The sequence below is a fragment of the Cyprinus carpio genome, unplaced genomic scaffold, assembly GCF_018340385.1.
Source record: "Cyprinus carpio isolate SPL01 unplaced genomic scaffold, ASM1834038v1 S000006762, whole genome shotgun sequence".
Taxonomy (NCBI): domain Eukaryota; kingdom Metazoa; phylum Chordata; class Actinopteri; order Cypriniformes; family Cyprinidae; genus Cyprinus; species Cyprinus carpio.
In genome coordinates this window covers 209,368-234,955 of record NW_024879359.1, presented here as the reverse complement: position 1 = coordinate 234,955, position 25,588 = coordinate 209,368, and the positions used below count along the sequence as shown (strand labels likewise).

Sequence of the window (25,588 nt, the reverse complement as noted above, 5' to 3'; positions counted from 1 at the left end):
TAGATTAAAGTAAACATGACTCGCGACTCTCGCGCATATCCTCTAAACACAACAACGATGAAATGATGAAGTGTAGCCAAGTTTGTAAAACTTTAGCATGATGTGGAAAACTTTATTTTATTAGTGTTCATTATATTAAATTGGATAAATTGTTACACCTTTTTATATTTTATGTGATGTCATGAATTACTTTTGATAAAAACAAAGGTTTATTATTGTATGTTCATTTGGCATTTCATTTATTGTATACCCTTTACATTCGCTTATTGAAAGAACAACAACAGCAGTATGGTGTAACATTCTTTTGAAACCTGTAGCCTACTTGCTACCTAATATGTTTACTCTTTCCTTTAATTCTTTTCATGGCTTTGGAAAACTTGTCTCGGTTGTTTCTCTGCGTTGCTTTTTGCATAACTCCGGCTCGTCGACACCAAGCTTCATTGCAATTTCTTTCTATGAATTAATGCTTTCTCTGAATCTTTAGTCTCTCCGCGAGCGATCGTACAGGTGCATATATTTGTGCCGTCTCAGCTATTCGATACTCCAGTGTATTCATGTTGCTAGTGACTAGGCCGGACATTGTTCTCTCTTGCCTGACCTCTGTTGAATGAGAAACGAACCGGGGGAAAAATACCACGTCAAAGAAGGTGGAGTTTCAGAGCACACCCACCGACTGCTTTAAATACCAATAAACATACAATGGTTGCATGTTTGTAATCTGTAGGGTAAACACAATTTGTGCACGGTTAATTTTTTGTTTTAAAATACATATTTAATTGAGTTTGAGAGACTGCATTTGTAACAAAATATGGTAGCTTATTGGTGGAGAGGAGACATGGTGATGAAGCAAAAACCGCTCTAAAACCAGCTTATGCTGGTTTTATCTGTTTTTTTTTTTTCTTCAGCAGGGAGAGCCCTAAAGAGATTGCATTTGTAACAAAAATATGCATGTTTTTTGTTGCATCCAGTGGGGACATAATTACTGATTATAATGACTTACACTGTCTTTTTATGCGTTGCGTTGCGTATCGCGCTGCAGAAACATAAAACCATGTCTGCATTTGTGATCGGAGAAACGACAAACAACAAGCTCTACTCTACACTGCTCAAAACTCGTGTTTGAATCATCAGGGGCAAATCCTTTACATGAAAACGTACTTACAGGCTGTGTGTCAGAAGTGCCAGACTGTCCTTGCAAAGTTGGAATTACCCCACTTTATAGAAACAGGCATTGTAGGCTACTCTCACAGGAAACAGTCCTTGTCCTCCTCCAAAATTCGCTGCACACGTTTTAATATTTGGGTTGGACTGTTCTGGAACAGTGTTGTAAATACAATTTAACCTCTGATTTCTAGTCGTGTCCTCTTTTGGAAGCCCAAACAAAGTAGCTTTGCTTTCACAAGAAACACAGCATCTCCATGACATGGCACCGGTGGCAACAGCAAGAATAAAAGTTGTATATTCTTTATTTGGGTGGAGGTTAGGGCGGGATTATGTGTATCTTCCCACATCGTGACGTAGACATGTGGGGGCGTGTTAGAACGAGCCGTTTTAGGTATGAAGTGGATGGCTCTTAACTTTTATAAAGAATATCTCTTTGGATTTGAGACTTTAGTCTTTGCAACGTTACAGATCTTCTTTATGCACCAAGAGCTTGTAACACTCCAAAGAGAAAGGAATAATTGAAATCGCATCATATGACCCCTTTACATGGCTCCGGAAGGTGAACAAAGGCCTCCTGTAGCGAATCGAAGCGTTTTTGTAAGAAAAATATCCATATTCAAAACATAATAATCACTTTAATCTAGCTTGCTGCTCACGGTTGTACACTGGAAGCAGTACCTTGTATTGTGTTTACCTGTTTACTCAATGGCTGTGTGCAACCTTTTGGCATTAATATTCACAGATTTGAATAATGTCATTTGAGCAATCAGTGTTGGGTGTAACAAGTTAGCTTTAACTTTCAGACTTAGTCAATATTCAAGGGCCCTCGCTAATATAGGCTATGATTTTTCCTCTGATGATTGTTTCACACACACACACTCCGTCTGCAGTGTGTATGCGGTCTATATGCGTTACACCTGTTACACACACACACCGTCTGCAGTGCATATGCGTTGCGTTTTTTTAAAACTTGTATTCAAAACAGGTCACACTGGTCAACTAGCATTTAACATTTCAAAAGAAACGTAACATGAGTAAATTTCAGGTTGTTTTGAAAAGTACAGAAACCACAAAATTTGCCTATACAAATTTGCTAACGGTTGTATGCTGAATTAAATAATGTCAGGTGAGAACTCAGTGGTGCTGTTTCTTCTGATTTTTAGGAGATTTAGCATTTTAATTACTGAATTATTTGAAAAATCTAATTTAAATGTTCTAATTTTAAATAATGTTAAGAAAATCCTAATCTCTTTGTCTCATAAATTTTATATATATATATAAATTTTATGTGTGTGTGTGTTTTCTTTTAGATTTGGAACTGTGTAATGTTGATAATTATGTTTTTTTTTTTTTTTTTTTTTTTTTATTCATAATGTTTTTGTTTTTGCTGATAAATTTATTGTTATTGTTTGTGTTTTTGTTTTTTATCCCAATTTTTTATTTCAACAAGTAAGCTTTTGAATGCATTGTTTTATTTTACTTAGATGGCTGAAAAAAAGTCAGGGAATTGTCTGTTGATGTTTTAACTGAATGAAACATGCTCCTTATGTCCTTACAGAAGAAATATCTTACCAAATATAAATAGCTCCTTGACACTGTGAGACGGATCCTGACTGCCCAATATTCAGACTCAAAGATATTGTTGAAGAGGCTGAAGAAGATTTTCAGACCATGGCAGTCCATGTCAGAGACTTAATTTATGTTTATCAGACATTGCTGAATTAAAATGGTCTTAACACTAAGAGTTAACATCCCTGTGTTTTTTTTTTTTACACATTGGAATACAATTATTGTAAAAATTACAGCTGACATGGGAAACAACAGCTAATGAAAAAACAGTGTAAGGACTTTTCTGTGCATTTTTCAGTGTCATTTTAAACAATGCTGCATATAAGAATGATTTTTGAAGAGTCATGTGACACTGAAGCCTGGAGTAATGACTGCTGAAAATTCAACTTCGCCATCAGGAATATATTACATTGTAAAATATATTCAAATAGATAATATTTATTTTAAATTCTAATAATATTTAACAATTTTTACTGTATTCTTGATCGAATAAATGCAGCTTTGCTTAGTATAACAGACTTGTGGCCCATTTCAGGTGAATGTTATCTGTGATTGGATTGTCCTGACATTTATGAAAAGAAAACAATATTACAAAGAGCAGAAGTATACATATGTTGATGACTTTGCACTTGTGAGTATTTATGTCCTCACTGAACATACAAATGCTTGCTACACTTCTTAATAAACGTATTTGGTGTTTTAACACCATCTTAGTTAAAATCGTTGTCTTGTTATTAAGAAACTAACATTGTTAATAAAAGTGTTTGGTGTTTTTATTAATTATTGTTTAAAATCGTTTTTTTGTTTATATATAATATTTACATATTTATTTAAAGGGAAAAATAAAAATGTTTAGATCCATTGACTGTGAGTTGTTGAAGGGACAAATAATAATAATAAAAGTCTTATTTAGCCTATAGTATGCTATTTAATATTACGTAGTTTGGTCACCTTAGGAAGTTTACCGAGGACCCCTAGTGGGAGTCGAGAAGCACTGCGGTAACGCTTGCATCCAGTAGGGGTCAGTAGAGAAACGCATACCTCACGATTCCTAGTTCAGGAGGAAGATCGCAGCGACCTTTTTCCTCCCGTTACCATGATGGCGTCCGCGTTGAGGGGGAGTCTCGTAACATTGGCCAAGGTGAGTCTTGAAAAACGACATTGTCAGTTTACAATGAAATATTCCTCATTTGTTTGTCTGGATCACACGGAAAATACAAAAAATTAACTTGGAAACGAACCGCGTTATTTAGATGTAACTTATAAGACAAGTCTGGACTGGAACACATTGGGTTTAACATTTGATACATAATAAAAACATGATGACAGCTCACAGGAGAGGTCCCTTAGAAACTGTCTGGATGTAGAGACTTAAACAATTTACCTGAACCTCTATTACATCCATTTACACAGCGGTGGTACTATGGTAAACTGATGGTATATGGTAATATGTTAATTTATACTCTGTTTTTATGTTTTAATGACATGAAGAACCCCCCCTCCCAAATTCGCAATAAATAGTTATATTTTATTATAATTTGAAAAAAAAAAAAAAAAAACAAAAGAGCATCCATATTTAACTATTGCAATTGCAGAAGGAAACACTTTTTAAGGTGCACAATCTTCACCTCCAACATTGCCAAAAGACAATGAAACTTATTCCGCACAAAATATGACAGTATAAGTTATCTGTATACATAAATGTGCCAAAAATATATACAATCAGATATATAAAAAAATGTAACAACAGCAGAGAGTTTTTTTTTCCATGTCATCACATTGTTTAGAGAATAAGAAACAAATGGTAAAAAAAAAAAAAAAATTGTGAAAAATTATATTTTATTCATATGTTATGCTATGTTCTCTGTAGTGGACACTAGGACTCAGTTGTTTAAAAAATTAAATGACATGAAATAATATGTATAGACAAAAACAATGTGAATTTTTTTTTTTCTATCACCAATAACTTTTTACTAAAAAAAAAAAATATGTTTTTTCTCAAATATGTTATGAAAGATATAATGGAATGAATTGATACACCATTTTTACTTTATGCAATATGTGGGTAAAATGGCCATAAATTAATATTCCCATTCAATACAATCTATATGCTGTATCTAATTTGCATATTAATGTGTTCTTGGAGCAACATTTAATGAAAAAAGAAGTGTAATGATTGGAGTAATAATTGGCAACATTTTAATAATAATATCTAATATTTCATAGGAATATTGATGTTTAATTTATTTCCATATTCACTTGTTGTGATGTCCTCTACAGTGGACATGTAGGAAATCAATGCCCTGTTCTGTAACAGAAAATAATTTTTTGATTTGAAACCCCATGACGTTTTCACATAACGTCTGAGATGATGGTTTATGAAATACAATTTGAAAAGTAGTCCAATTTAAATTATAATTACACAGATTTAGAAATTCTGTTGGCTAATTACAGGGCCTAACGTTAACTCAACTGATAGAAATAAATAATAACTGAACTTGTAAGAGTTTTGTTGCAAAGCACAATATTATGGTGAAATTACATCTCAATTTGCCAATTCCCCACACAGTGAAATGATAGATAATAGAAAACTTTTTTTTTTTTTAAGTACTCGTCCCGCCCCCATGTATCTTGAAAAAAATGCCGCCCCGGGTGGCTGCCCAGTTCGCCCATGCCAAAAACCTCTACTGTTTGTTGATCATCTCTGTGATGTCCGCCCATAACAGTACTTGACCTGTGACATTTTTGACCACTCAGGGTCTGAGTGGTGCCCGGTTGCAGCCGTTTTGTGCTCGCTCTCTGAGTTTGACCTCCAGTCAGAATGTTTCGGAGTCTCCACCGGCGCGGGCTGACAGCACCTTTAAGGTCACCATGGTCCCTGGAGATGGAGTTGGACCTGAGCTGATGACTGCTGTCAAAGAGGTTTTCAAGGTACTGATGCACTTTCTCAGTCATGTTTTTTTTTTTTTTTTGATACAAGTAAACTTTAACACTGAATATGATATAATAGGTTTTAGTGTATAGGGTTACATCTAACCACATTGATCCTGTGTTCCAGCTCAGCCCTCTCTCATGCCTTATACTTGCATCTCACTTGTTCCTAATGCCTTCTTCACCTCATCCTCTAGGCAGCTGATGTTCCTGTGGAGTTTGAGGAGTTTCACTTGAGTGAGGTGCAGAACATGGCCAGTGAGGAGAAACTGGAAGAGGTGTTGTCCTCCATGAAGAACAACAGAGTCGCCATCAAGGGTGACATTTCTAACTGCTGATCATGTCATAATATTTTGGCTGTTAGTTTAAAATGTTAAATTAGTGCAAGCTTATTTATATTTTGATGTACTGACAATTAAAAGAAACGTTGATTCAGTTCTTTCTGTGCTTAGGAAAGATACACACTCCTATGGAGTACAAGGGTGAACTGGCATCATATGAGATGAGACTGAGGTACTTCTTTAACAGATTACCATTGCTGTAATGGTACTTACAATGCTTGTACTGCTCATGGTACTGCTATTTTTTAATTTATTGGTTGCTTGATTGATTATTTCTTGTTTTATGATGCACAGAAGAAAGCTGGACCTGTTTGCCAATGTGGTCCATGTGAACAGCCTGCCTGGATATAGCACCCGCCACAATAACCTGGATCTGGTCATCATACGGGAGCAGACAGAAGGAGAATACAGCTCTCTGGAGCATGAGGTATTTGTTGTGCTCAAATCATTTAAACTGTAGTGTCCATCTGCATTATGAGCACCTCTGTGTTTATAGAGTGTTTCAGGAGTGGTTGAGTGCCTGAAGATCATCACCAGGGAGAAATCTCGCCGCATCGCAAAATTTGCATTCGACTATGCCACCAAGAAAGGCCGCAGCAAAGTGACTGCTGTCCACAAAGCAAACATTATGTAAGTGGGGCAGGATTATCCTGACATGGAGTTTTAAAGCTAAACACTTAGACACGCTCACCTCGGATTATCTTTGCAGGAAACTCGGTGATGGTCTCTTCCTGCAGAGCTGTGCGGAAGTGGCTGAACTTTACCCCAAGATTAAATATGAAAACATCATCATTGATAACTGCTGCATGCAGGTATAGTGTCTTGTCTTTTATTGTTAATGAATGTCCAGCAATGAGAATGGCCTCTATATATATATATATATATATAGAGAGAGAGAGAATTATTATTTCTATAATAGAAATAATTGCTATATTCTTATTAAGTTAACTTAGAAATAATTGCTATATTCTTCTGTGGCCCACAGCTAGTCCAGAATCCTTATCAGTTTGATGTGCTAGTGATGCCAAATCTCTACGGCAACATCATTGATAACCTGGCAGCAGGGCTGGTGGGCGGAGCCGGTGTAGTTCCAGGCGAGAGTTACAGTGCAGAATATGCTGTGTTTGAAACGGTTGGTGACTAAATCTTGTTTTTATTCCTTCATTCATTATACATCTTCTGTAACAGTTTCAGACTCAGAATAAACTGCTTTGCAGTGTGTATGACAACTTCACAGTGATTCCTGTCTTCTTGTTTTTACAATCAGGGAGCCAGACATCCCTTCGCTCAGGCTGTCGGCAGGAATATCGCAAACCCTACTGCTATGCTCCTCACTGCATCCAACATGTTGAGACACCTCAAGTGAGTCTCCCTCTGTTGTCCATTTCACAATCATATCTTTTTTTTTAACTCTTTTAAATTTTACCTTTAATCTCGGTGTTGATTACATATTCACATTCAACATGGTTTTCATCTCTTAATTCAGGCAGTTTGTCATCTGAATTAGCCATTTACATGTTTTGTGGTCCTGCGTTTGGAATAATTAGGATTTTAAAAAATATATTTTTTAATGTTTTTGAATGTCTCTTGTGCACAGCAAGGCTGTATGTATTTAAAAAATGTGATATTCTGAAATATCATTGCCGTTTAAAATAACTATTTGCATATGTTTTAAAATATAAATTATTCCTGTGATACAACGCTGAATTTTTTGCATACCTTATTCCAGTCTCTATTTTAAATTTTAAATTCTATTCAAATAGAAAACTAAAATTGCAATATTTCACAATATTACTGTCTTTTTGATCAAATAAAAGCAACTTTAGTGAGCATAAAAGACTTTCAAAGACATTTAAAATGGTGTTAATTGTTCTAAACTTTTGACCAGTCTTGGTAATTGTATTCATGCCAGTGGGTTTCTTCTTTCAGTCTTGAGTATCACTCAAACATGGTGTCTGAGGCTGTCAAGAAAGTCATCAAGCAGGGCAAGGTAAGAGATGATCGTGTTTGTTTGTGTGATCATGTCTGAATGGGAGAGAAAGGTGTATTGTGTGGCTGTTAGAACTATATGCACTTTACATACCATGTAGAGAACACGAGTGTACGTGCAAGTGTGTTTCAATGATTTTCTATGAGTTCAAGATGCAAAGTTTATTATTGATGGACGTTTAAGCATGTAAATCTGTATAGTCCTCACTTGTAAATGATTAAATAACAATCTGGTCAACATAAAGTTATTTATTTGAAGCACAATTCTACAAGAAAGGTAACTTACTGAAAAAGTGTGGTGCTTAAAGTGCTTCACTGAGCTGAAATGTAAACTTAAAACATCTCAAGATAAATGAAATAAAAAGAAAATCTAAATTAAGTGTTTTAAGGGCTTCAAACTGAACATCTCATGGCTCAATGACTTATGGACTATCCTCCATTGCAGTCACATGCCCCTCGGATGGCCAACTCCTGTAGTTTGGCCTTCTTGATCTTTGGCCATGGCTAACAAGCTGGCCACACTCTCTCTAGCATCAAAATCTTCCAGGCTTGGCCCCTCTACACTGATTCTTATCAGATTTTCCACTGTGTATGATTGAAACGATGCTCTAGCGTCTGATTTGAACAGCTAAACACTCCCTAAACAGCTTGTACAACTGTCTCCGCTATTAAAATAGTTCAGTTTTGTATGTAATAGCAAAGTGATTATATTTCGTTTAATTTTTTTTTTGAGTTAATTTAGAAAAAACGTTTGGAGCATTTTTTTTGTTTATTAAATATAAGTTTTAGGTTTTTTTTTTAAAGTAACGACCAAAATAAAGTCTATAAATATAAAAGTTCAATTAGGGTTAGGTACAATTCTTAAAGGTAAGAATAATACATCATTCGTAACTGCAAAGGGTCTTTTATATGTGTGTCCTCACAATATCAACAAAACATTGTGCTTTTTTAAAATAAAGAAAACAAACACGATGCGCTTTCTGCGTCTCGTCTTTAACAGGAGTACAAAAATGAACCAAAACTCAGTAAAAACATGCCTCGCAGACATGATAAATATATCTATAGAAAGCTTTAAATGATTACTTAATGAAATTAAACAAATTGAAAACAAAAACTCTTTCATTATAATCATAATCCGTAAAGATGCACTTCTCTCTAAAGGCGCGTCTAATGAGATGGCGAGTCAGGATCAGCAACTTCATCCTTGTGACACAGACTCAGAAAATACTAGTTTATTAGTAAATAATTCAAATATCTCCTTACTATTTTTCCCCTGTCACATTTATGGTAATTACTTTTGCCGGTGCTCTTGGCAAGCTTGAGTCTATTGCGTACATTTGAACACAGAACTGTTCAGCTGCGCTGCTGCGGCGGGACACTAAACACCATCGAGCCGCTCTTGACAGTTGCGGAAGCACGGTCTCGTGTTGTTTCCACCAGCGTGTGAAAATTATCCCAAAGCTCGGCTCGAGGGGCGTAAAAAAGTCAGGGTCTGTTGGGCTCGGGCTGAAATGCAGGGCTCTAGTGTCTGTTGTTGAACCACAGGGAGACTTTCAGAGTCACAGAGACCTTTTTTTTTTCCTCGAAAGGCTGGTCGCACCAGTGCAACCTCTGATTTTTTTCAGTCGCACCATTGAGAAGTTAGGACGCATGTGCGACCAAATTGGTCGCACTCTAGAGCCCTGAGTCCTGGTGGCACTGGGTTTCATCCTAATTGGTTGGTTTCCCTTTGCAATTGGCTTTGGATGAATGACCCTAACCACAACACAGCACTATATCTTTAACCCTGAAACACTTTCAATAAATGAATAGTTTTCTGGTTTTGTTTCTGCATTATGCTTTGGTTGAAGCCTTCTGTTTTATGTGGACAGCTTGGGCTTTTTGGTTAGTTTTGTGGGTTGAAGTTCTGCTAACTATCAGACATAGTCTTTTCGTACATTTTATGACTGTCATCTTATTTAAAGACCTCATGTAATAGTCTGACAAGGGCCTTTTTCTTTTTCATCCTGACACGTTTTTTGACACAGACATATCACCCTGTAGCCCAAGACTGGTTGCCCACTGAAGTTAAGCAGGGTTAAGCCTGGTCAGTACCTGGATGGGAGACCTCCTGGGAAAACTAGGTTGCTGCTGGAAGAGGTGTTAGTGAGACCAGCAGGGGGTGCTCACCCTGTGGGCTGTGTGGGTCCTAGCACCCCAGTATAGTGACGGGGACACTATACTGTAAAAAGCAGCATCCTTCGGATGAGACATTAAACCGAGGTCCTGACTCTCTGTGGTCATTAAAAATCCCATGGCACTTCTCGTAAAGAGTAGGGGTGTATCCCCGGTGTCCTGGCCAAATTCTCTCCACTTGGCCCTTGTCAATCATAGCCTCCTAATAATTATTATCATACATTCAGTTCACTGACACGGGTGTCCCTCAGTGTATACATTTAACTTCAGCTTTGGCATTTCTAATAAAAATTATTCCTAATGGAAATACTGTCATGCAGTCAAACTCTAGGCTTCAAGTTTGTGCTTGTCCATAAATTCTGATGTGGTCTTCACCTTCGCTTTCTTCACCTTTCTTCCTCTGTCGTCACATCCCTTTCTGGGTGTACTTGACTGTCTGTGTGTATTTGCCTGTGTGTCCCAGGTGAGGACGCAAGATCTAGGGGGTTACAGCACCACTGGTGACTTTGTCCGTGCGGTTGTGGCCAACCTGCGCCATCGGACTGTTTGAAGATGCTTGCCAGTCTCTATCACGGATCACCCTATACATGCCACTTCTGATCTGAATATGTTCAAAGACAATTTTACAGCAGCCCTGTCATATTATATTTTCTTTCCCCTTTCCCATTTCTTGCTTTCTTTTTCTCTCCTTTTTCTGGCTGGTTACTGATTTCTGTTTGTTTTTTTGTTTCTTTTAATGCATCCATGTACATTTATTTTCATTTCTGTTTGTCACAGTATGCATCTTTAATCTGAATTACACTTCTGTTTAAAAGTTTGGGGTCGGTACGATTTTTGAAAAAGAGTTTCTTATACTCACCAAGGCTGGATTTATTTGATCAAAAATACAGTAAAATTGTGAAATACTATTACAGTTAAACATTACTTTTCTATTTTGAATGATGGCAAGTCATGATCCTTTAGAAATCACTCTAATATGCTGATTTGGTGCTTAAGAAACATTTCTTATTATCAGTGTTGAAAAATGTTGTGCTGCTTGTTATTTTTGTGGAAACTGAGAATCAATTATTTGAAAAAGTCGCCCCAAACTTTTGAATGGTAGTGTATGTCTGACATTGCTTTACTGCACTACTTTGTTCAATCCAGTTTTAAGTTAAAATGTAAGTTTTTGTTAGATAGTTAACTTTAGTTTCTGTTTGACTCAGTCTTATTCCTGTTTCCATATAATCTCAGTTTGGGGCTGGTCCTTGTCAAATTGCCTTTGTGATTCCAGGACCACAGTCAATTTGATTATCAGCAAGTTTTCAAAAACTATTTGGCATATTGAGACTGAAGTGCCAGCAGTGATGCTTGATGTTTTTGCCCTTTTTATTGTTACTCATGTAAACATAACTAATCAAATCTGCTCCTGTCATAAGTCAGATGGGCAATTATTGGATTCATTTGATGATGCAAATGTTCTGAGCAGGAAGTCTGCTTCGTGCCATTGATGACCAACTGTGGAAATGATGACTGATTGATATCAAAGACAAATGATATCTCTCTGCCTCTCAGGCATTTTCAAACTTACCTCAGTCATTGCGGTACTGATCTGACATGTTGTCTTTATATTTTTCTAAGCTCAGCAGCACCTTCAGTGTTAATATTTCCACTCTTACCTTGTTTGGGAACAGGTGCTTTAGATGAACTGAGCAATGTTTTGTCGGAATGTGAATTTTTTTCTTTTCAGTGCCAAAGAATAAGTATGTAAAACCTAAAGTATTGAAAAGTGTCAGTTTGTAGTCACTGGTTGTATGTGGATGGCTTGCATTATTTGAAGACCTTCATCCTCAGTTTAACATTCACAAACTGGAAATCAAAATAAACATCATACCCTAAATGTGCTGAATGTTCAAGAAGTGTGTGAGGACAAACTGTTAGTTACAGATTTTGTGTTATTTTTTTTTTAGCTGCACCATAAAATGTAAAATATTTTATTGCTCTTTTTGGTGTAGGTTCGAACCTCAGACCTGGGAGGCTACGCGTCAAGTGATGAGTTCACCAGGGCTGTCATCTCTAATCTGGCCATCTAAACCAATCTCAGCGCTCCACAAATATCATTTTAAACACAATCTGCAGCACTTGTTGTCCAGTGTCAACTCTTTTGGTCCAACATTTCACATTTCAAGCCTTGCTATTGGCCCAACTTTTAGATTATTACACAGTGTACAATAGAGCACAAGATTCATATGTTGTCTCTGTCCAGAACCACTGATGTAACAGACTGTACTGCTTTATGATGCTGCTTAAAAAAAGATGTATTTATTCAGCTATTTATTACTTGCAACTGTTATTTGTTTAATCATTACCATTTATAAAATATTATATAATATTACATGGTTGAAATATAAATATTATTTAAATATGTACAAGTATTTTATATAAAAAATAACAAATATTATGCCAGAATATAATAAAAACAAAAGAATGAGAATATCACTTATTCATAAAATTTTTATGCAATAAAAAAATTGTTTGGAGTCAGACTATTTATTTTATTAAATGCTGAAGGTCCTCATTGTTATTAACTCATTAAAGTTTCCAACCCAGAAAAAATATTAGTAATATCGAAAGGTAATTTTTAGGTAATGCATTAACTAAAATTAACATTGAGCATATACTTTTTTTTTTATTTTATTTTTTTACATATTTATGATGTTAATAAAAAGACATAAAAATTGTTTATGACAGCTTAGGTCCATTAAATAATGTTAACATACAACTTTTGATTTTAATATTGTATTAGTAATTGTTGAAATTAAACATTAAAATTAATGTTTTGGAATTGTTTATATATATATATATATATATATATATATATATATATTCATGTTCATGTTAACTCATTTAGTTACCAAATGGCATTGTTCATTTTATAGAATAAAAAATAAAAGAAAATCATTATTATTATGATAGAACTGTATTATATTTAAGTTGGGAGAGCAACTTAAACCAGCAAAACATCTTAGACTTGATTAAGATTAGTTTCTTTTTTCCAAGAATGATCCACTAAATTTTATGGGATAAATGACATAAAAATATTTTAGGTGAAACAGACACTGACTGACATTTTGACACAATTTATCAGCTGTTCAAAATTCACCCCAAATTCCCGAATACTGAAGACCTGAAGGAAATCCCTGCAGTTGATCTACATTCACGCTTCAGTAGAGCTCCTCTCTCAGACTGCTCTGCAACACGCAAAACCGCAACCGGCCGCAGGGTGGCGCATTGCACTTAAGTGCCTACTGTACATTCCTCTTTCCTGGAAGCAAGCCGTCCGCCAGATGTCGCGGCGTCTCTGCGTGGGAAGAGGAGAGGAGGGGCCTGGCCTGGGAATCCGCTGCTTCCCATTCCAGGCGCAGGGGCACAACATGGCGGATTAAGAGGCGAGCGACGCGCCCGGATACAACCAACAAATCGTGGGATACTGATTCCCCGTGTCGCGGAGAAGGCAGGAATATAGGCTTTTAGGAAAGCTAGCGCACACCTTTAAGACATCCCGAGACATGCATTTTGGATACAAGTAAGCGCCCTTGTTGCTTTGCCCCACTCCAAAATTGGCTGTCTGTCCGAGATCATTCCTATCACCCAGGCCCCCCACCCCGAACACACTCTTGGTTCCTGGGGTGTGGAGACAGGGGCCGGGGAAGGTGGAAAACAATCGCACTTTATCTGGAACATCAGGCTCCGTAGCGCGGGACAGGGCTGTCAAGGTGAGTTACATCGCTGCTCCTCTGAGTATATTAACAGTGCAAACTTCTGTTCATCGCCTCAGTTTGTCTGATACCTATGTCTTTTCACTCAGGTTTTGTCACGTTAGTGGCTCGTCTAGCCAAAGAAAGCAAAGCCCTTTGTGGCACAACCGAGACCCAGGCGCAGGTTTATGTAACGTTTACGCACCGCGCAAGGGTGTCCTGGGAGCGCATCCAATAATGTTTGAAGCAACGCGAACATTTGCCGAACTAGCTGGGAGGCAAGGAGGGAAAATGAGGGGTTGGGGGGTCTGCCGAGAAAAGGGAGGGGAGAGGAAGAGAGACACGCATAGCTTTTAGTGGAAGTCAGGCAGATTGTGCGCCAGAACGCAGGCGTGATTTCTGACTGGACACAATGAGACATTATGAAAGATACTTCACTTGATACACCGAGTCAGTGTCAGTGGTCCCAGACTGCATACGTTGTTAAAATATAAGTGATGTGTGACTGAAAAAAAACTATAACTGGATACAATGTAGCAGGATAAATGATTTTGGACTCGGCCAATGGTAACAATATCGAATGGTTCTAGACTGGATACTGTATCAATATTTATTTCTGACGGGATATATCAAGAATTTCTGGACACCTGGCAATATCAGTGTTCACAGAGTGGATATACTGTAGGAATATAAATTATTTCTGGCTGCAGTACATTGTTTAAATTTTAATAGTTTTTATTGGATACATTCTAATAATGTTTATTTTCTCAAACTGGAACATTGTAGCAATTTAAATAGTTTGTGAAATAAATTCTGACTGTATATATTTCTGGCTGCATAAATTGTAACTATTAATTGTTCCAGACTGGATACATTGTTTTGATGTATTCTAATATTATTAAAAAGACTGGATACATTGTAGCAAAATGATTAATTTCTGAGTGGATATATTGTAGCTTTTTGAATGGTTCTGGAGTGGACATATTGTTGCAATATTCTAATAATATAATAGTCTCAGACAAGATATATTGTAGCAACGTGAATAATTTCTTACTAGTAATAATATGAATGTTTTCTGATTGGATAAATTGCAACTATTATTGGTTCCAGACTGGTAAGCTATGTCAATGCTGTCTAACTGGATGCATTGAAATGTTAAGAATGAGTAACTGACTGTTTGTATTGTAACAATTTGAATGATTTCTGACTGGATAAACTGTAACTATTAATGGTTCCAAACTAGATACACTGTAGGTATGCATATTCTTTCTGTCTGGATACGTTGTAGCAATATTAATCAACCCAGTCTGGAAAACATTCTAAACATTGTAACAATAACGGATGGGAAGACAATGGGAGTCCAGTGCGTTCGCGTCACGCGCTGTGGGTGCTGAAAGTCAACATATTGATCGGTGCCTTGTTGCTACATGTTTTTAAAGGGTAGTCTGTGTGTGTGTGTGTGTGTGTGTGTGTGTGTGAGTGTGAAGGGGGTATGCGAGGGAGCTGGTAGATAGGGAGCTTTTGTGGATGTGGACACAAACACAGGAATTAAGTCGCTCAGACGTCTAGTCAAGTGTGCTATCCATCGTCTGCACTTAGGTAAAAGTTGCCGTGCTAATTTGCCCGCTTTCTGCTTTATGAATCTGAGTTTTGCTTCCACTCAGTCTTAGTTTGCCTGCCACTGCAGTGCTAGCATGTCTAGAGAATACTGGATTAAAAATCTAGTCACTCACCACACTAGCTTTAGTCTCTTTCACTGGATATGTCCCTTGTATGATTGGTCACATATGTCAGTTAAATTAAGGAATTGTATGTCTATATAAACAGATTCTCTATATTGCATTTTTAAAGGTGTGAAAAAGAACGTTTGGTTAGCTGATGCAGTGCATCTCAGATTTTATTATACATAAGGGGTATTCGTTGGTTATTGTTGAACCATGGAGAATGAATTGTACATGGTTGAATTAAAAGATGAATATTGATGCATTAATGTTGACACCAAAGTCAAGTCAAGTCAAGTCACATTTATTTATATAGTGCTTTGTAGCAGCAGCTTTATAAACAGAAAGAAAAAAAAATAACAGTGTTAATACAGCAGAATTAATCCGTTTCAATTTTACAGAAACAGCTTGAAATTTAGCTGTGAAGCAGCTCTACAGAAATATGTATCCATAATGTGTAGTATGCAGTGCTTGGACATGCATGCAGATGTAAAAAAGCCCATCTGAAATCCTGCAATGTTCTCAATTTGCTCCATATCAGGAAAATATATTTTGTACATTTTGTTCTCTGCATTCTTAACTATTCAGCATCGCCATCATCGATGATGTCATCGGTCTAGTCTCACCCTGCTTGGGTTTCTCTATTGACTCGTCCTGTTTGGACCTGTTATTACTTCTCCTTGCAAGCAATGAGGTTATGAAATAGACCTGCACCTTTGGCAACCGGAGCAACTAGTGATGACGCCCTGTAGTTCTCCCGCAGCTTAACTTTTGCGATGATCCAACCGTCTAAGTGATTAGTGAGATGGCATGACAGCATCTGCAATATCTGTGTGGGTTTTTGTAGTGTAATTATCACAGGCATCGGGTAATATTTTGAGTACATTCTGACACAGTTCCAACAAAGTGCATTTCTCAGGGCTTTTAAAAATCAAAGCCAGAAAAATAGACATGTTGTGTTAATTCCAGAGAGATTATTTTGTAGTAGTAGTATGAACATGCCCATTTTTGGTATGTACTCTGTGTGTGGTGTCATTATCATTTCCAATCATGGTATGTCCATCAGACATGCACTGTCAAGTAAGGCAAAATAGACATGAATGCACGTGCGTTAAATTTTGATTGCACTGATTGCAAAGATTTTCTGTTGTGTAATAATCCGGTCACAGAGTCTTAAAGGAATAGTTTGCTCAAAAAGGAAAATTTGTTAAAGATTTACTCACCATCAGGTCATCCAAGATGTAGATGAGTTTGTTTCCTCATCATAACAGATTTGGAGAAATTTAGCTTTTCACTTCACATGTTAATTGATGGGTTGGAGTTGTGTGGATTACTTGTGAATTATTGTGGTGATTTTGGACTCTGACGGCACCCATTCACTCACTGCAGCAGAGGATGAATTGGGGAGCAATTGTTGTGATGATTTTGTGGATTTATTGTGTAATTTTTATGAATATTTTATGATGATCTGATGTGATGATTATTTGTTGTAATGTGATGTTTTTCTTATTTTTTTTTGTTTAAAATTTTTGCTATTTAGTTTTTTTAGATTTATTATTAGCATTGCAAATGATGTTAAATTTGTTTGTAGCATAATAACGTACTCTTAACGGGCCCGAAGGCTCTTTTTGACAGGATGAACTTCTGATCCAGTTTCTAGTAATTTTTTTGTTTTATTGACTTTTTGTAGTGAGACTTCTGAATTCCTGTCCTCAGAAGCAATTTAGCCAATTACAGATGACAGAGAGGATAAGCCATTGGATCAGAGGAGAGGGTGGCGTCTTGGGCGTTGTTTTTCCTCCTAACCTTTAGTAAGCGCAAGGGTCAAGGCAGAATGCATGCCAGTTTATATTAGCAAAAGGATCCTGGGAGTCATCTCACTGAGGCTCATCGGGGTTTTGATGACTTGATATGAAGTGAATTCTGTTGCTTTGAGTAATGGAGTCAATGAGGTTTATCTTCCCAAAAGGGACAGTTCACCCAAAAACTAAAAAAAAAAATAACTTACCATCATGACATTTTAAGCATGTATGACTGACTTTCTTTTGTGTAACAAAAAGTTTTTGGAATTTTTGAAGAATGAAATGAATGAGTTTAAATCAGATGATCTGTTTTACGAAGCTTCTCTGAAAAAAAAAAGAATTTACAAAATCAGACAGAAAATTTAACAGATCACTGGAAGTGAAGAATAGCAATGAATGACTTCTGTTTGTCACAAAAAAAAAAAACTGTTGTTTCAGGCTTCAGAAGACTTTAAATATACTTATATGGTGATTTTGTGTCCTTTTTGAAGCTTGACAGCCCTTGTTCTCATTCACTTTAATTGCTGAAAACTGAGCCAGGATATTGTACCTTTTGTTTAAGAAAGAATGTCATACAGGTTTGAAGTGACACAAGGGGGAGTAAATCATGACAGATTTTTTATGTTGTTGTTGTTTTCGCATATGTTTTTTTCCCCTCAGATTCTGTGTTCTCACAGAGTTGTGAGAAAGAGCTCTTTCGGATGTCCCACTGTGTGGCTCAGTCTGACTGTGTGCTAAAATACTGACCTCATCTTTGCCACTTCCTGCCCTCTGTGTGTGATGTGGCTAGACCAGAGCATTCTCTGGGAAACCCTGACATAAGACTGCCAGCAATACACCACCCCGTTTCCCCTAGATGGGTTAAAGTTATTCGCTTACTGTGATTTCAGTACTTTGCACATCATTTCTCAAGTCATACTGTGGGAGTGGTTAAAGATGTCTATCTCTAGCCATTGTTTGTGACTCTCAGGTTAACCAACATTCCTGTTTGTTTTTTTTTCTGATTTTTTTTTTATTTAAGCCTGCCTTTTCTATTTTGCATGTCTAAATTAAAATCACTGCTAATGGCTTTGTTGGTAAACGGAACTGGATTAATTCTGACTGCTAATAAAATCTTCAGTGATACAGAAACTGTACACTTCTGTTCACAATTTTGGGATCAGAAAGATTTTTTTATGTTTTTGAAAGAAGTCTCTTTTGCTCACAAAGACTGCATTTATTTGATCAAAATAAGTTAAAAACAATAACATCATGTAACCATAAACTTTTGAAAGGTTGTCTACATTTAAATGAAAAGCTTTTGTTTATCATCAAACTTATTTACTTTCATAATGTCCAATGCCATCTTTGTGTTTGTTGGTTTTGTGTTTCATGAGATCAGCTTTTTTTGGTGTGAATTTACTAGAGAATGAAAAACCTCCCTTAGCTATTTTGTAATCAGGGAACTTGAGTAATCATTCAATCCCTCTTCTGAATGAGTTGCTGGGAAGCCGTGCATGGAAAGTTTTGCAGGAATGGTAGGTTGTGTGTGTTGTGAAACACCATCAGGGTTCTTCTTGTGATGGCGGCAGATGCAGTGTCATCCTGCGTGTCCGCTGGGCTGTCCCAGTTTCAGGGAGATGAAGAGGGCCATTGAGATTATTCCTGTCACACTGCACGCTCCTCCAGGGTGCAGAACAGCGTATTAATAAACTCTGAATGGGGACAGACAGATACCCATTATCTCTCCTTAGGAAATGTTCTCTGGCTACAGAAAGGGCCTCCATTGCATTGATGCAGGACCAGTTTCCCTGACCCGGACTCAACTGCAGTGTACACTGAAAAAAAATAAAATAAATAATTTCACAAGTAGAAAGACTGAGATTCTTGAGAAAACATACTCCAGTATTTTCAACTTCAAAAAATCATTACAGTGTATAAAGTGTGTTTTGACTTTGTTTTGCAATCTCTTTATTTTCTAAAAACTGTGGTTTCTGAAGACATACAGAAAGTACAATACACCTGTTCACTATACCTAACACGTTTGTAGTTCATTTAATAGCTGTACTGTTTATTGAGATAGTTTTGCTGTACGGTACTGTAGTAGAAAAGTGGAAAATGGCTGGTTTATTTTCTCAGGCTTGAGAGCTAGACAGATAAAGAGAGAAGAAGTGAGCCGTTTATAAAAGCATGACTCCTCTGCTATGTGTTTATGTGTTTAAGACTGAACAATTAATCACAGTCATCAGTTTCTTCCAAGTAGAAGAATCAGAAGTGTTTTTTCTTGTCTCAAGATGTACCTCTGGTCCCTCATTCATTCGACTTTATGGCATGGTTTTTAGAATCCTTATTGTTTAGAAAAGTAATATCACACTAAACGTTAAAAACGTCTTCCCAAAGTTTTCAATGGGAGTGTGAGTTGCTTCTTGTGAAAACATGACATATGCATGAATCACAGCTATTGAGCTTTTATTTTTAAAGCAGTGTCGTTCCAAACCAGTGTGACTGTTCTGAGTCTGCTCCGTTCCTCATGCAAGACACATCATTATGCTATGAGAATGATTACCATTTACATTTTTGTGTGAACTGTTCCTTTAACAACAAGAACTGTAAAGATCATCATTAAAACTTTATCTGGACTCAAATCTGTTGCAACAGTTAACAGGAACAGTTTGTGCAAGAGAGGAACGTGCAACCTCTGCTGTAGTGCATTTTCATGTTATGAAAACCTTCTGAGGTGCGAAATCGAATGCAATTGAGATGTAACTCTCCCTGTAGGATGCAGATATTCTGCACACGCCCAAGTCTGTGTTTTGATTTGCCTGGAGAACGTAAGACTTCTGCAGGCTCGTCCTTTAGGAATAAGCCTCTTGGTGGAGCTGGAGACAGGCCAATTGTGGAACTTAAAAATAAATGATGTCAGATCTCAGAGGAAAACCCCCTATTATGGGTGTCATGTATTAGAGGTACGCCATTTCCTCGCAACTCGCTAATATAATAGCCAGGCCTGACTCCTCGGTCTTAAAACAGGTAAACGGGGCAGTTTGCATATGCATATTTGACTGATTCAACAAAGAGTAAAATTATGCAACAGCCTGGCACTTTTCCCAAAACCTCTTTGTGCTTTCCGTGATGTGTTAGTTAGGTGAGGGTGTGGCGGCTTTTGGGTTGAATGATGGATCTGGCAGGCAATCAGACAGGCTGTGAAGGAAGGAAGGAAGCAATGTGCTCTCTTGGGTTTACGGCTTTCCTGCCAACTCCAGAAAGGGCGATGGGAACAGATAGAGACCGACCATGAATGTATGGAGCGGTAGAAGAGAGACGTGACCATCTGTCCCTCTCATCTGAAGGATTTCTGCGGGCTCAGCCAAAAAACGGCTCAAATCGTTTCAGATTTGCCCTCCACCTGAAGAATGCTCAGCCATGTGCATGCTCAGCCTTTAAACAAATTCTATTTGACAACGAGCTTCTAGAATTCATGTGGTTGGCAGTAGAATAACGGGCCTGTGAATGGGCGCTTGTGGCGAGGCTGATTTGATTAAATTGTCAGAGATGGATGTGACTGTGAGTGTAACTTCTTTGTATGGAAATGGTCAGCTGTTTGCATTACCTAACTGCGGATTTCCATCCGAATTATCGCGGGAGGAGTCGAGGAACACAGATTTACATGTAGACATTCATAGCTCATGATGAACTGAAATGAACGAAGACACAGGGAAAAATCCCTGACATGTCGAGGAACACAGATTTACATGTAGACATTCATAGCTCATGATGAACTGAAATGAACGAAGACTGTTCAGTGGTTGCTAGGTTATTTCTTACGGCCTCAGGTTCCTCCTTAAACATAGACTACCATTAAAAGGTTTCAGATTAGTATGGTTTTTTACTGTTTATTATGTAAATTACAATGTTACAAAAGTATTTCATTTTAAGTTTGAACATTCAGTTGCTCATAGAATTCTGAAAAGAAATTGAACTATTTTCAATTTTGATAATGAGAAATGATTAAAGAGCACTAAATCTGCATATTAGAATGATTTTTCATGTGACATTTCTCAGAACTGGAGTAATGGCTGCTGAAAATTCAGATTTGCCATCAGAGAATAAATTGCATTTAAATGTATTAAATAGAAATCAGTTATTTTAAATTGTAATAACATTTCACAATTTGACTTTACTGAGACTTTCTTCGAAACATTAAAAAATCGTACTAATCCCAAACATATGACTGGCGGTAGTCAAAGTTTATGGACTTTTTTTGCCATTTGTTCAAATCCCTAACCCCAAGTAACAATGATACTAATAGTTTAGCAAGCACCACAAATGAGTAGGAAAAATATCATGGTAAGGATCATACATGGTTTGAAATTCGGCATCACACAGAAATCAGTTATTTTAAATTGTGTTGGTTTTTTTTAATTTGATTGTGCTGTGGAAAAATTGGTTGTGATTGTGGATTATGTTGGTTGTTTTTGATGGCTTGTGCCCTAGAAAATTTCAATTCAAGGTATTTTGTATAGCGCTTTTTACGATACAAATCATTGCAAAGCAACTTTACAGAAAATTAAGTTTCTACAATATTTAGTAGTAGCTTATCAGTGGGTGACTGTCAGTTTATGTGTATACGGCAGAAATGTTCAGAAAAAATCACAATAAAAGACGTAAACAAACAGCCGATTAACACTATTAACAGCAATTATGCAATCAAACTTATAGCAAAATGTGGTAGTTCTGTATGTTGTCTCTGGTGTTAGCATCATCTGGGTCCTCTGAGGGGTTGGGCATCATCTCTTCTCAGGTGTTCTGGATCCAGACTGGAGCTTGTGTAAACCCTAGTTACCGCGGGGGATGTAAATCCCGTGGCAAAACAGATAAACAAATAGAAACATAGCATTATATAGATGCTATTTAGATGGGAAAAACAAACCCCGGAAGCTTATTGTGTAAAAATCATGACTTTTAGGGAGTTACACTAGTTGCAAAAAAAAATGCAAACTCCTCTATTATAATTACTATAATTTTTAATATGTAATTTCTTGTAAAGTGAAACTTTGTTGTTAATGAAAAGCATATAAATATATTAATGACTTAATTATAAATGTTTCCAGACACATACCATAATATGATAAGATAAAAATATAATGATAATTGAAAATATTTATTATAAAAATATAATGAATAATTTATTTGTGCTAGGGCCAGTGACGATGTTGGCAGGGTAAGCATAAATCTGAACTACTGACCCACTGGGCCCACAGACAAAACTCTTATTGTTGAGCCCTTTCAGAGTTTTGGGTACAACATGAGAGGGTGAACAAATAACACAGTTTTCATATTTTGGATGAGCTATTCCCATATGAAAGGTTTTCTTTATATAAGTCATTGCAATTTCATTTTTCGAATTGTGGTGTAATTATTGAAATTCTCGTGTAAGCAGCTCTTGATGATCCACTGAAAGCTCTTGGCCGGTTATTGGGAATGGTCTGCTGATGTTTGCATGATGGGGGTTCGTTGCTAAGAAGCGATTGGAAGCTGATCGGCCGGTTTGAAGAGCAGCAGTGGCACAGATGCTCTAGCTTGATGAGTGCCAGACAGACTGGATTATTTCAGGATCTGACCCTTCAAGATTGGCACGAGGATTATCACGGTTTAGTTAGTGAGACACCGTTGAGATTACAGCACGGGTTAGCGGTCAACCTGCTACCCTCTGGAACTTGGCTTCAGATGCTGTGATGTGTATATTTTCACGCCTCACATCAAACCATCTCACAACTAAGAGCTTAATCCCTGGGACCAAATCCGCAAGACAATCTGCTGGATGATAAAGACACTTGGACGTTGTCTGTTGCTCTTGTCTTGATACGTGGCTGTGTATGTCTGAATCATGTGTAGAGCTGTAAAAGAGAGGATATTCCCTTGTATATATTTTCCAAATTGCTCTGTCTAATCTCTTGCAGAGTGCTTGTTTTCATGAATTTAATACCCATTCTAATCAGAATGTATCACACTGAGCACATGAGCGTCACATCTCTGCTTGATGTGTTAGTGTGAAAGCAATGACTCATTTTCTGTCTCAATTTAGAGGTTGTGCACACAATTATGAATGGCCTATAATGCGCTAATTTATGAATGGATGACAGTAGGGTTGTCAGAATACTAAAGATTCAGTATCATTTTTGACATTATAAATAAGCAAATAAACTCCTAATTTGCTGCTTATTAATAGTTAGTAAGGTAGTTGTTAAGTTTAGGTATTGGGTATGTTTAGGGATGTAGAATATGGTCATGCAGCTTTATAAATACTAATAAACAGTTAGTATAGGCATGCTAATAAGCAACTAGTTAATAGGGAGAATTGGTCCCTAACTCCCTATACTGAAGTGTTACAATTAGTTTAAATATAAAAAAAAAAAATCATTTTTGACATTCCTATCCTATGTGGACAACATCATTAATGTAGGGTGTTATAGATTTAAAAGTTAATGTTGCTGAGTTTTAACAATAAATTCTCCTATTCTTTCTTTCATCTACAGGAGATCATTGTGCGGATGAGTGAGTGATGCAGGTTTCGTTTCTCCAGGTAAGTCTCTTAATTTGATCCTTGACAAGTGCAGAAGTTCCTGTGGGGACAATCCTTTCTAAAAAAAAAAAAGTTGGATTTTGGTAGCGCTGTTAAATATTTAAAGGGACAGTTCACCCAAAAATGAAAATGTATGTTGTGAAATGGTTCTTAGTGATTCATAAAATGCAGGTCATTGGCTACTGTCACTTGAGTCCAAAAAAAAAAAAGAATACTGTGGCTCCTGATGATATATTGAGGTCTTATGAAGTGAAACGATCAGTCTGTGCCTGCTACAGTAGCTACAGTACACCCCAAACTCTCGCTATAGGTTGACTTGGAAAGAGATGGATCGCTAGATGTTTGGCAGAGCGCTAAATGTTTTGTTCTGGGAGGCTCTATTTACATTGGGGGAGATAAACCCATGAATGGCTACTTATATGCCAGTCAATGAACAATAAACTGAGTTTAAAACCATGTAGTTGGATGCACAAAAATAATCTTACACACTTTATAATTAAATAGTGCTGTGAAATTATAAGAGTGAAGACCGAAACATGTCATAGATTGATTTTGGGTCATGTTTTGTTTCAGGGCAGTATGGGTGTGTGTCCCTGCTCCTGCTATCCCACGTAGCCTTTGTGGCCCCTCAGCATGGGGCCCAGACACTCCATGACCCTTCAGGTAAGGCACTTTCATGGAACCCAAAAGCCTTGGTTAATACAGTCGCTTTGCCTCCATTAAAGAAAAAAGATTTAATTATTCCCTAGTTATTTTTTGGTGGTGAGTTTTTTGGTGAGTCACTTTTATTCCACATTGGTCTTGGCTTGTGATTTAAATTTTCAGTAACTTATGTCAGCTTATTAAAATGAGATTAAGTTGTATTTAACCTGGAATGTTCCTACACAGTAGGTTAAAGGCAAGCCTACTTTAAAGTACGTGAAGGTGTACCGTTGCAATCCATCTTCTCCCACTAAAAATGTGAAATATTTTGAGGCCCAGAAAATTACCCAGGAACTGCCTGGAGGAAATGCCATTTCCTCACACACCTAATTTAGTTTTGTGAGATACTCAACGTTCACCTGTTAGCGTTGAGATCCCAAACTTCCTTTAAACATAAAATACCTTTTAAAAGTTTGAAAGAAGTCTCTTATTTAATCATAAATACAGTAAAAAAAAAAAAAAAAAAAACAGGTATATTTTTACAATTTAAAAAGAACTGTTTTCTGTTTTAATATAGTATAAAATTGTCCCACTTTACCAGTATTCACCCGAATTTTCAGCAGTCTTCTGTCACATGATCCTTCAGAAATCATTTTTCATGTGCTGATTTGCTGCTCAAGAGACATTTCTTATTATTGTCAATGTTGAAAAGTTGTGCTGCTTGATATTTTCGTGGAAACCGTGATTTTTATTTTTAGGATCTTGGATGGAAAGCTTTAAAATGTGTCTCTCTCAGGTCCAGTCCTGTCTACCAAACACACACCCACTTCTCCCAACATCACCCGCTATAGTCACCCAGGCACCCCCATCATCCACCCCATCTGAGGCTCCACCGTCTCCCTGAACTTGTAAGTAACAGGGGTAACAAAGGGACTCAATGACTCTGTGGGCGTGG

General features: G+C 37.0%; 1 protein-coding gene and 1 long non-coding RNA gene across 3 annotated transcripts; both read left to right on the top strand.

Annotated features, from left to right (window-relative positions):
* Positions 1-3,718: 3,718 nt before the first annotated feature.
* On the top strand, positions 3,719-12,631 carry LOC109046286 (isocitrate dehydrogenase [NAD] subunit beta, mitochondrial-like). Of its 2 annotated transcripts, none has more exons than XM_042755969.1 (11): positions 3,719-3,874; positions 5,491-5,664; positions 5,862-5,982; positions 6,117-6,177; positions 6,300-6,432; positions 6,502-6,635; positions 6,715-6,817; positions 6,991-7,137; positions 7,273-7,367; positions 7,935-7,995; positions 12,164-12,631. In XM_042755969.1, the coding sequence occupies exons 1-11, from the start codon at positions 3,830-3,832 to the stop codon at positions 12,239-12,241; spliced, it is 1,152 nt and encodes a 383-aa protein (XP_042611903.1). In that variant the 5' UTR covers positions 3,719-3,829; the 3' UTR covers positions 12,242-12,631. The 2 variants fall into 2 exon arrangements, with proteins under 2 accessions (XP_042611903.1, XP_042611902.1); XM_042755968.1 differs by lacking the exon at positions 12,164-12,631 and adding an exon at positions 10,633-12,048.
* Positions 12,632-13,417: 786 nt separating this feature from the next.
* Positions 13,418-25,545, top strand: LOC122144804. The gene is made up of 4 exons (XR_006159843.1): positions 13,418-13,924; positions 23,945-23,991; positions 24,565-24,654; positions 25,430-25,545. It is a non-coding gene; the product is annotated as an uncharacterized LOC122144804 (long non-coding RNA).
* The last annotated feature ends 43 nt before the right edge of the window (positions 25,546-25,588 follow it).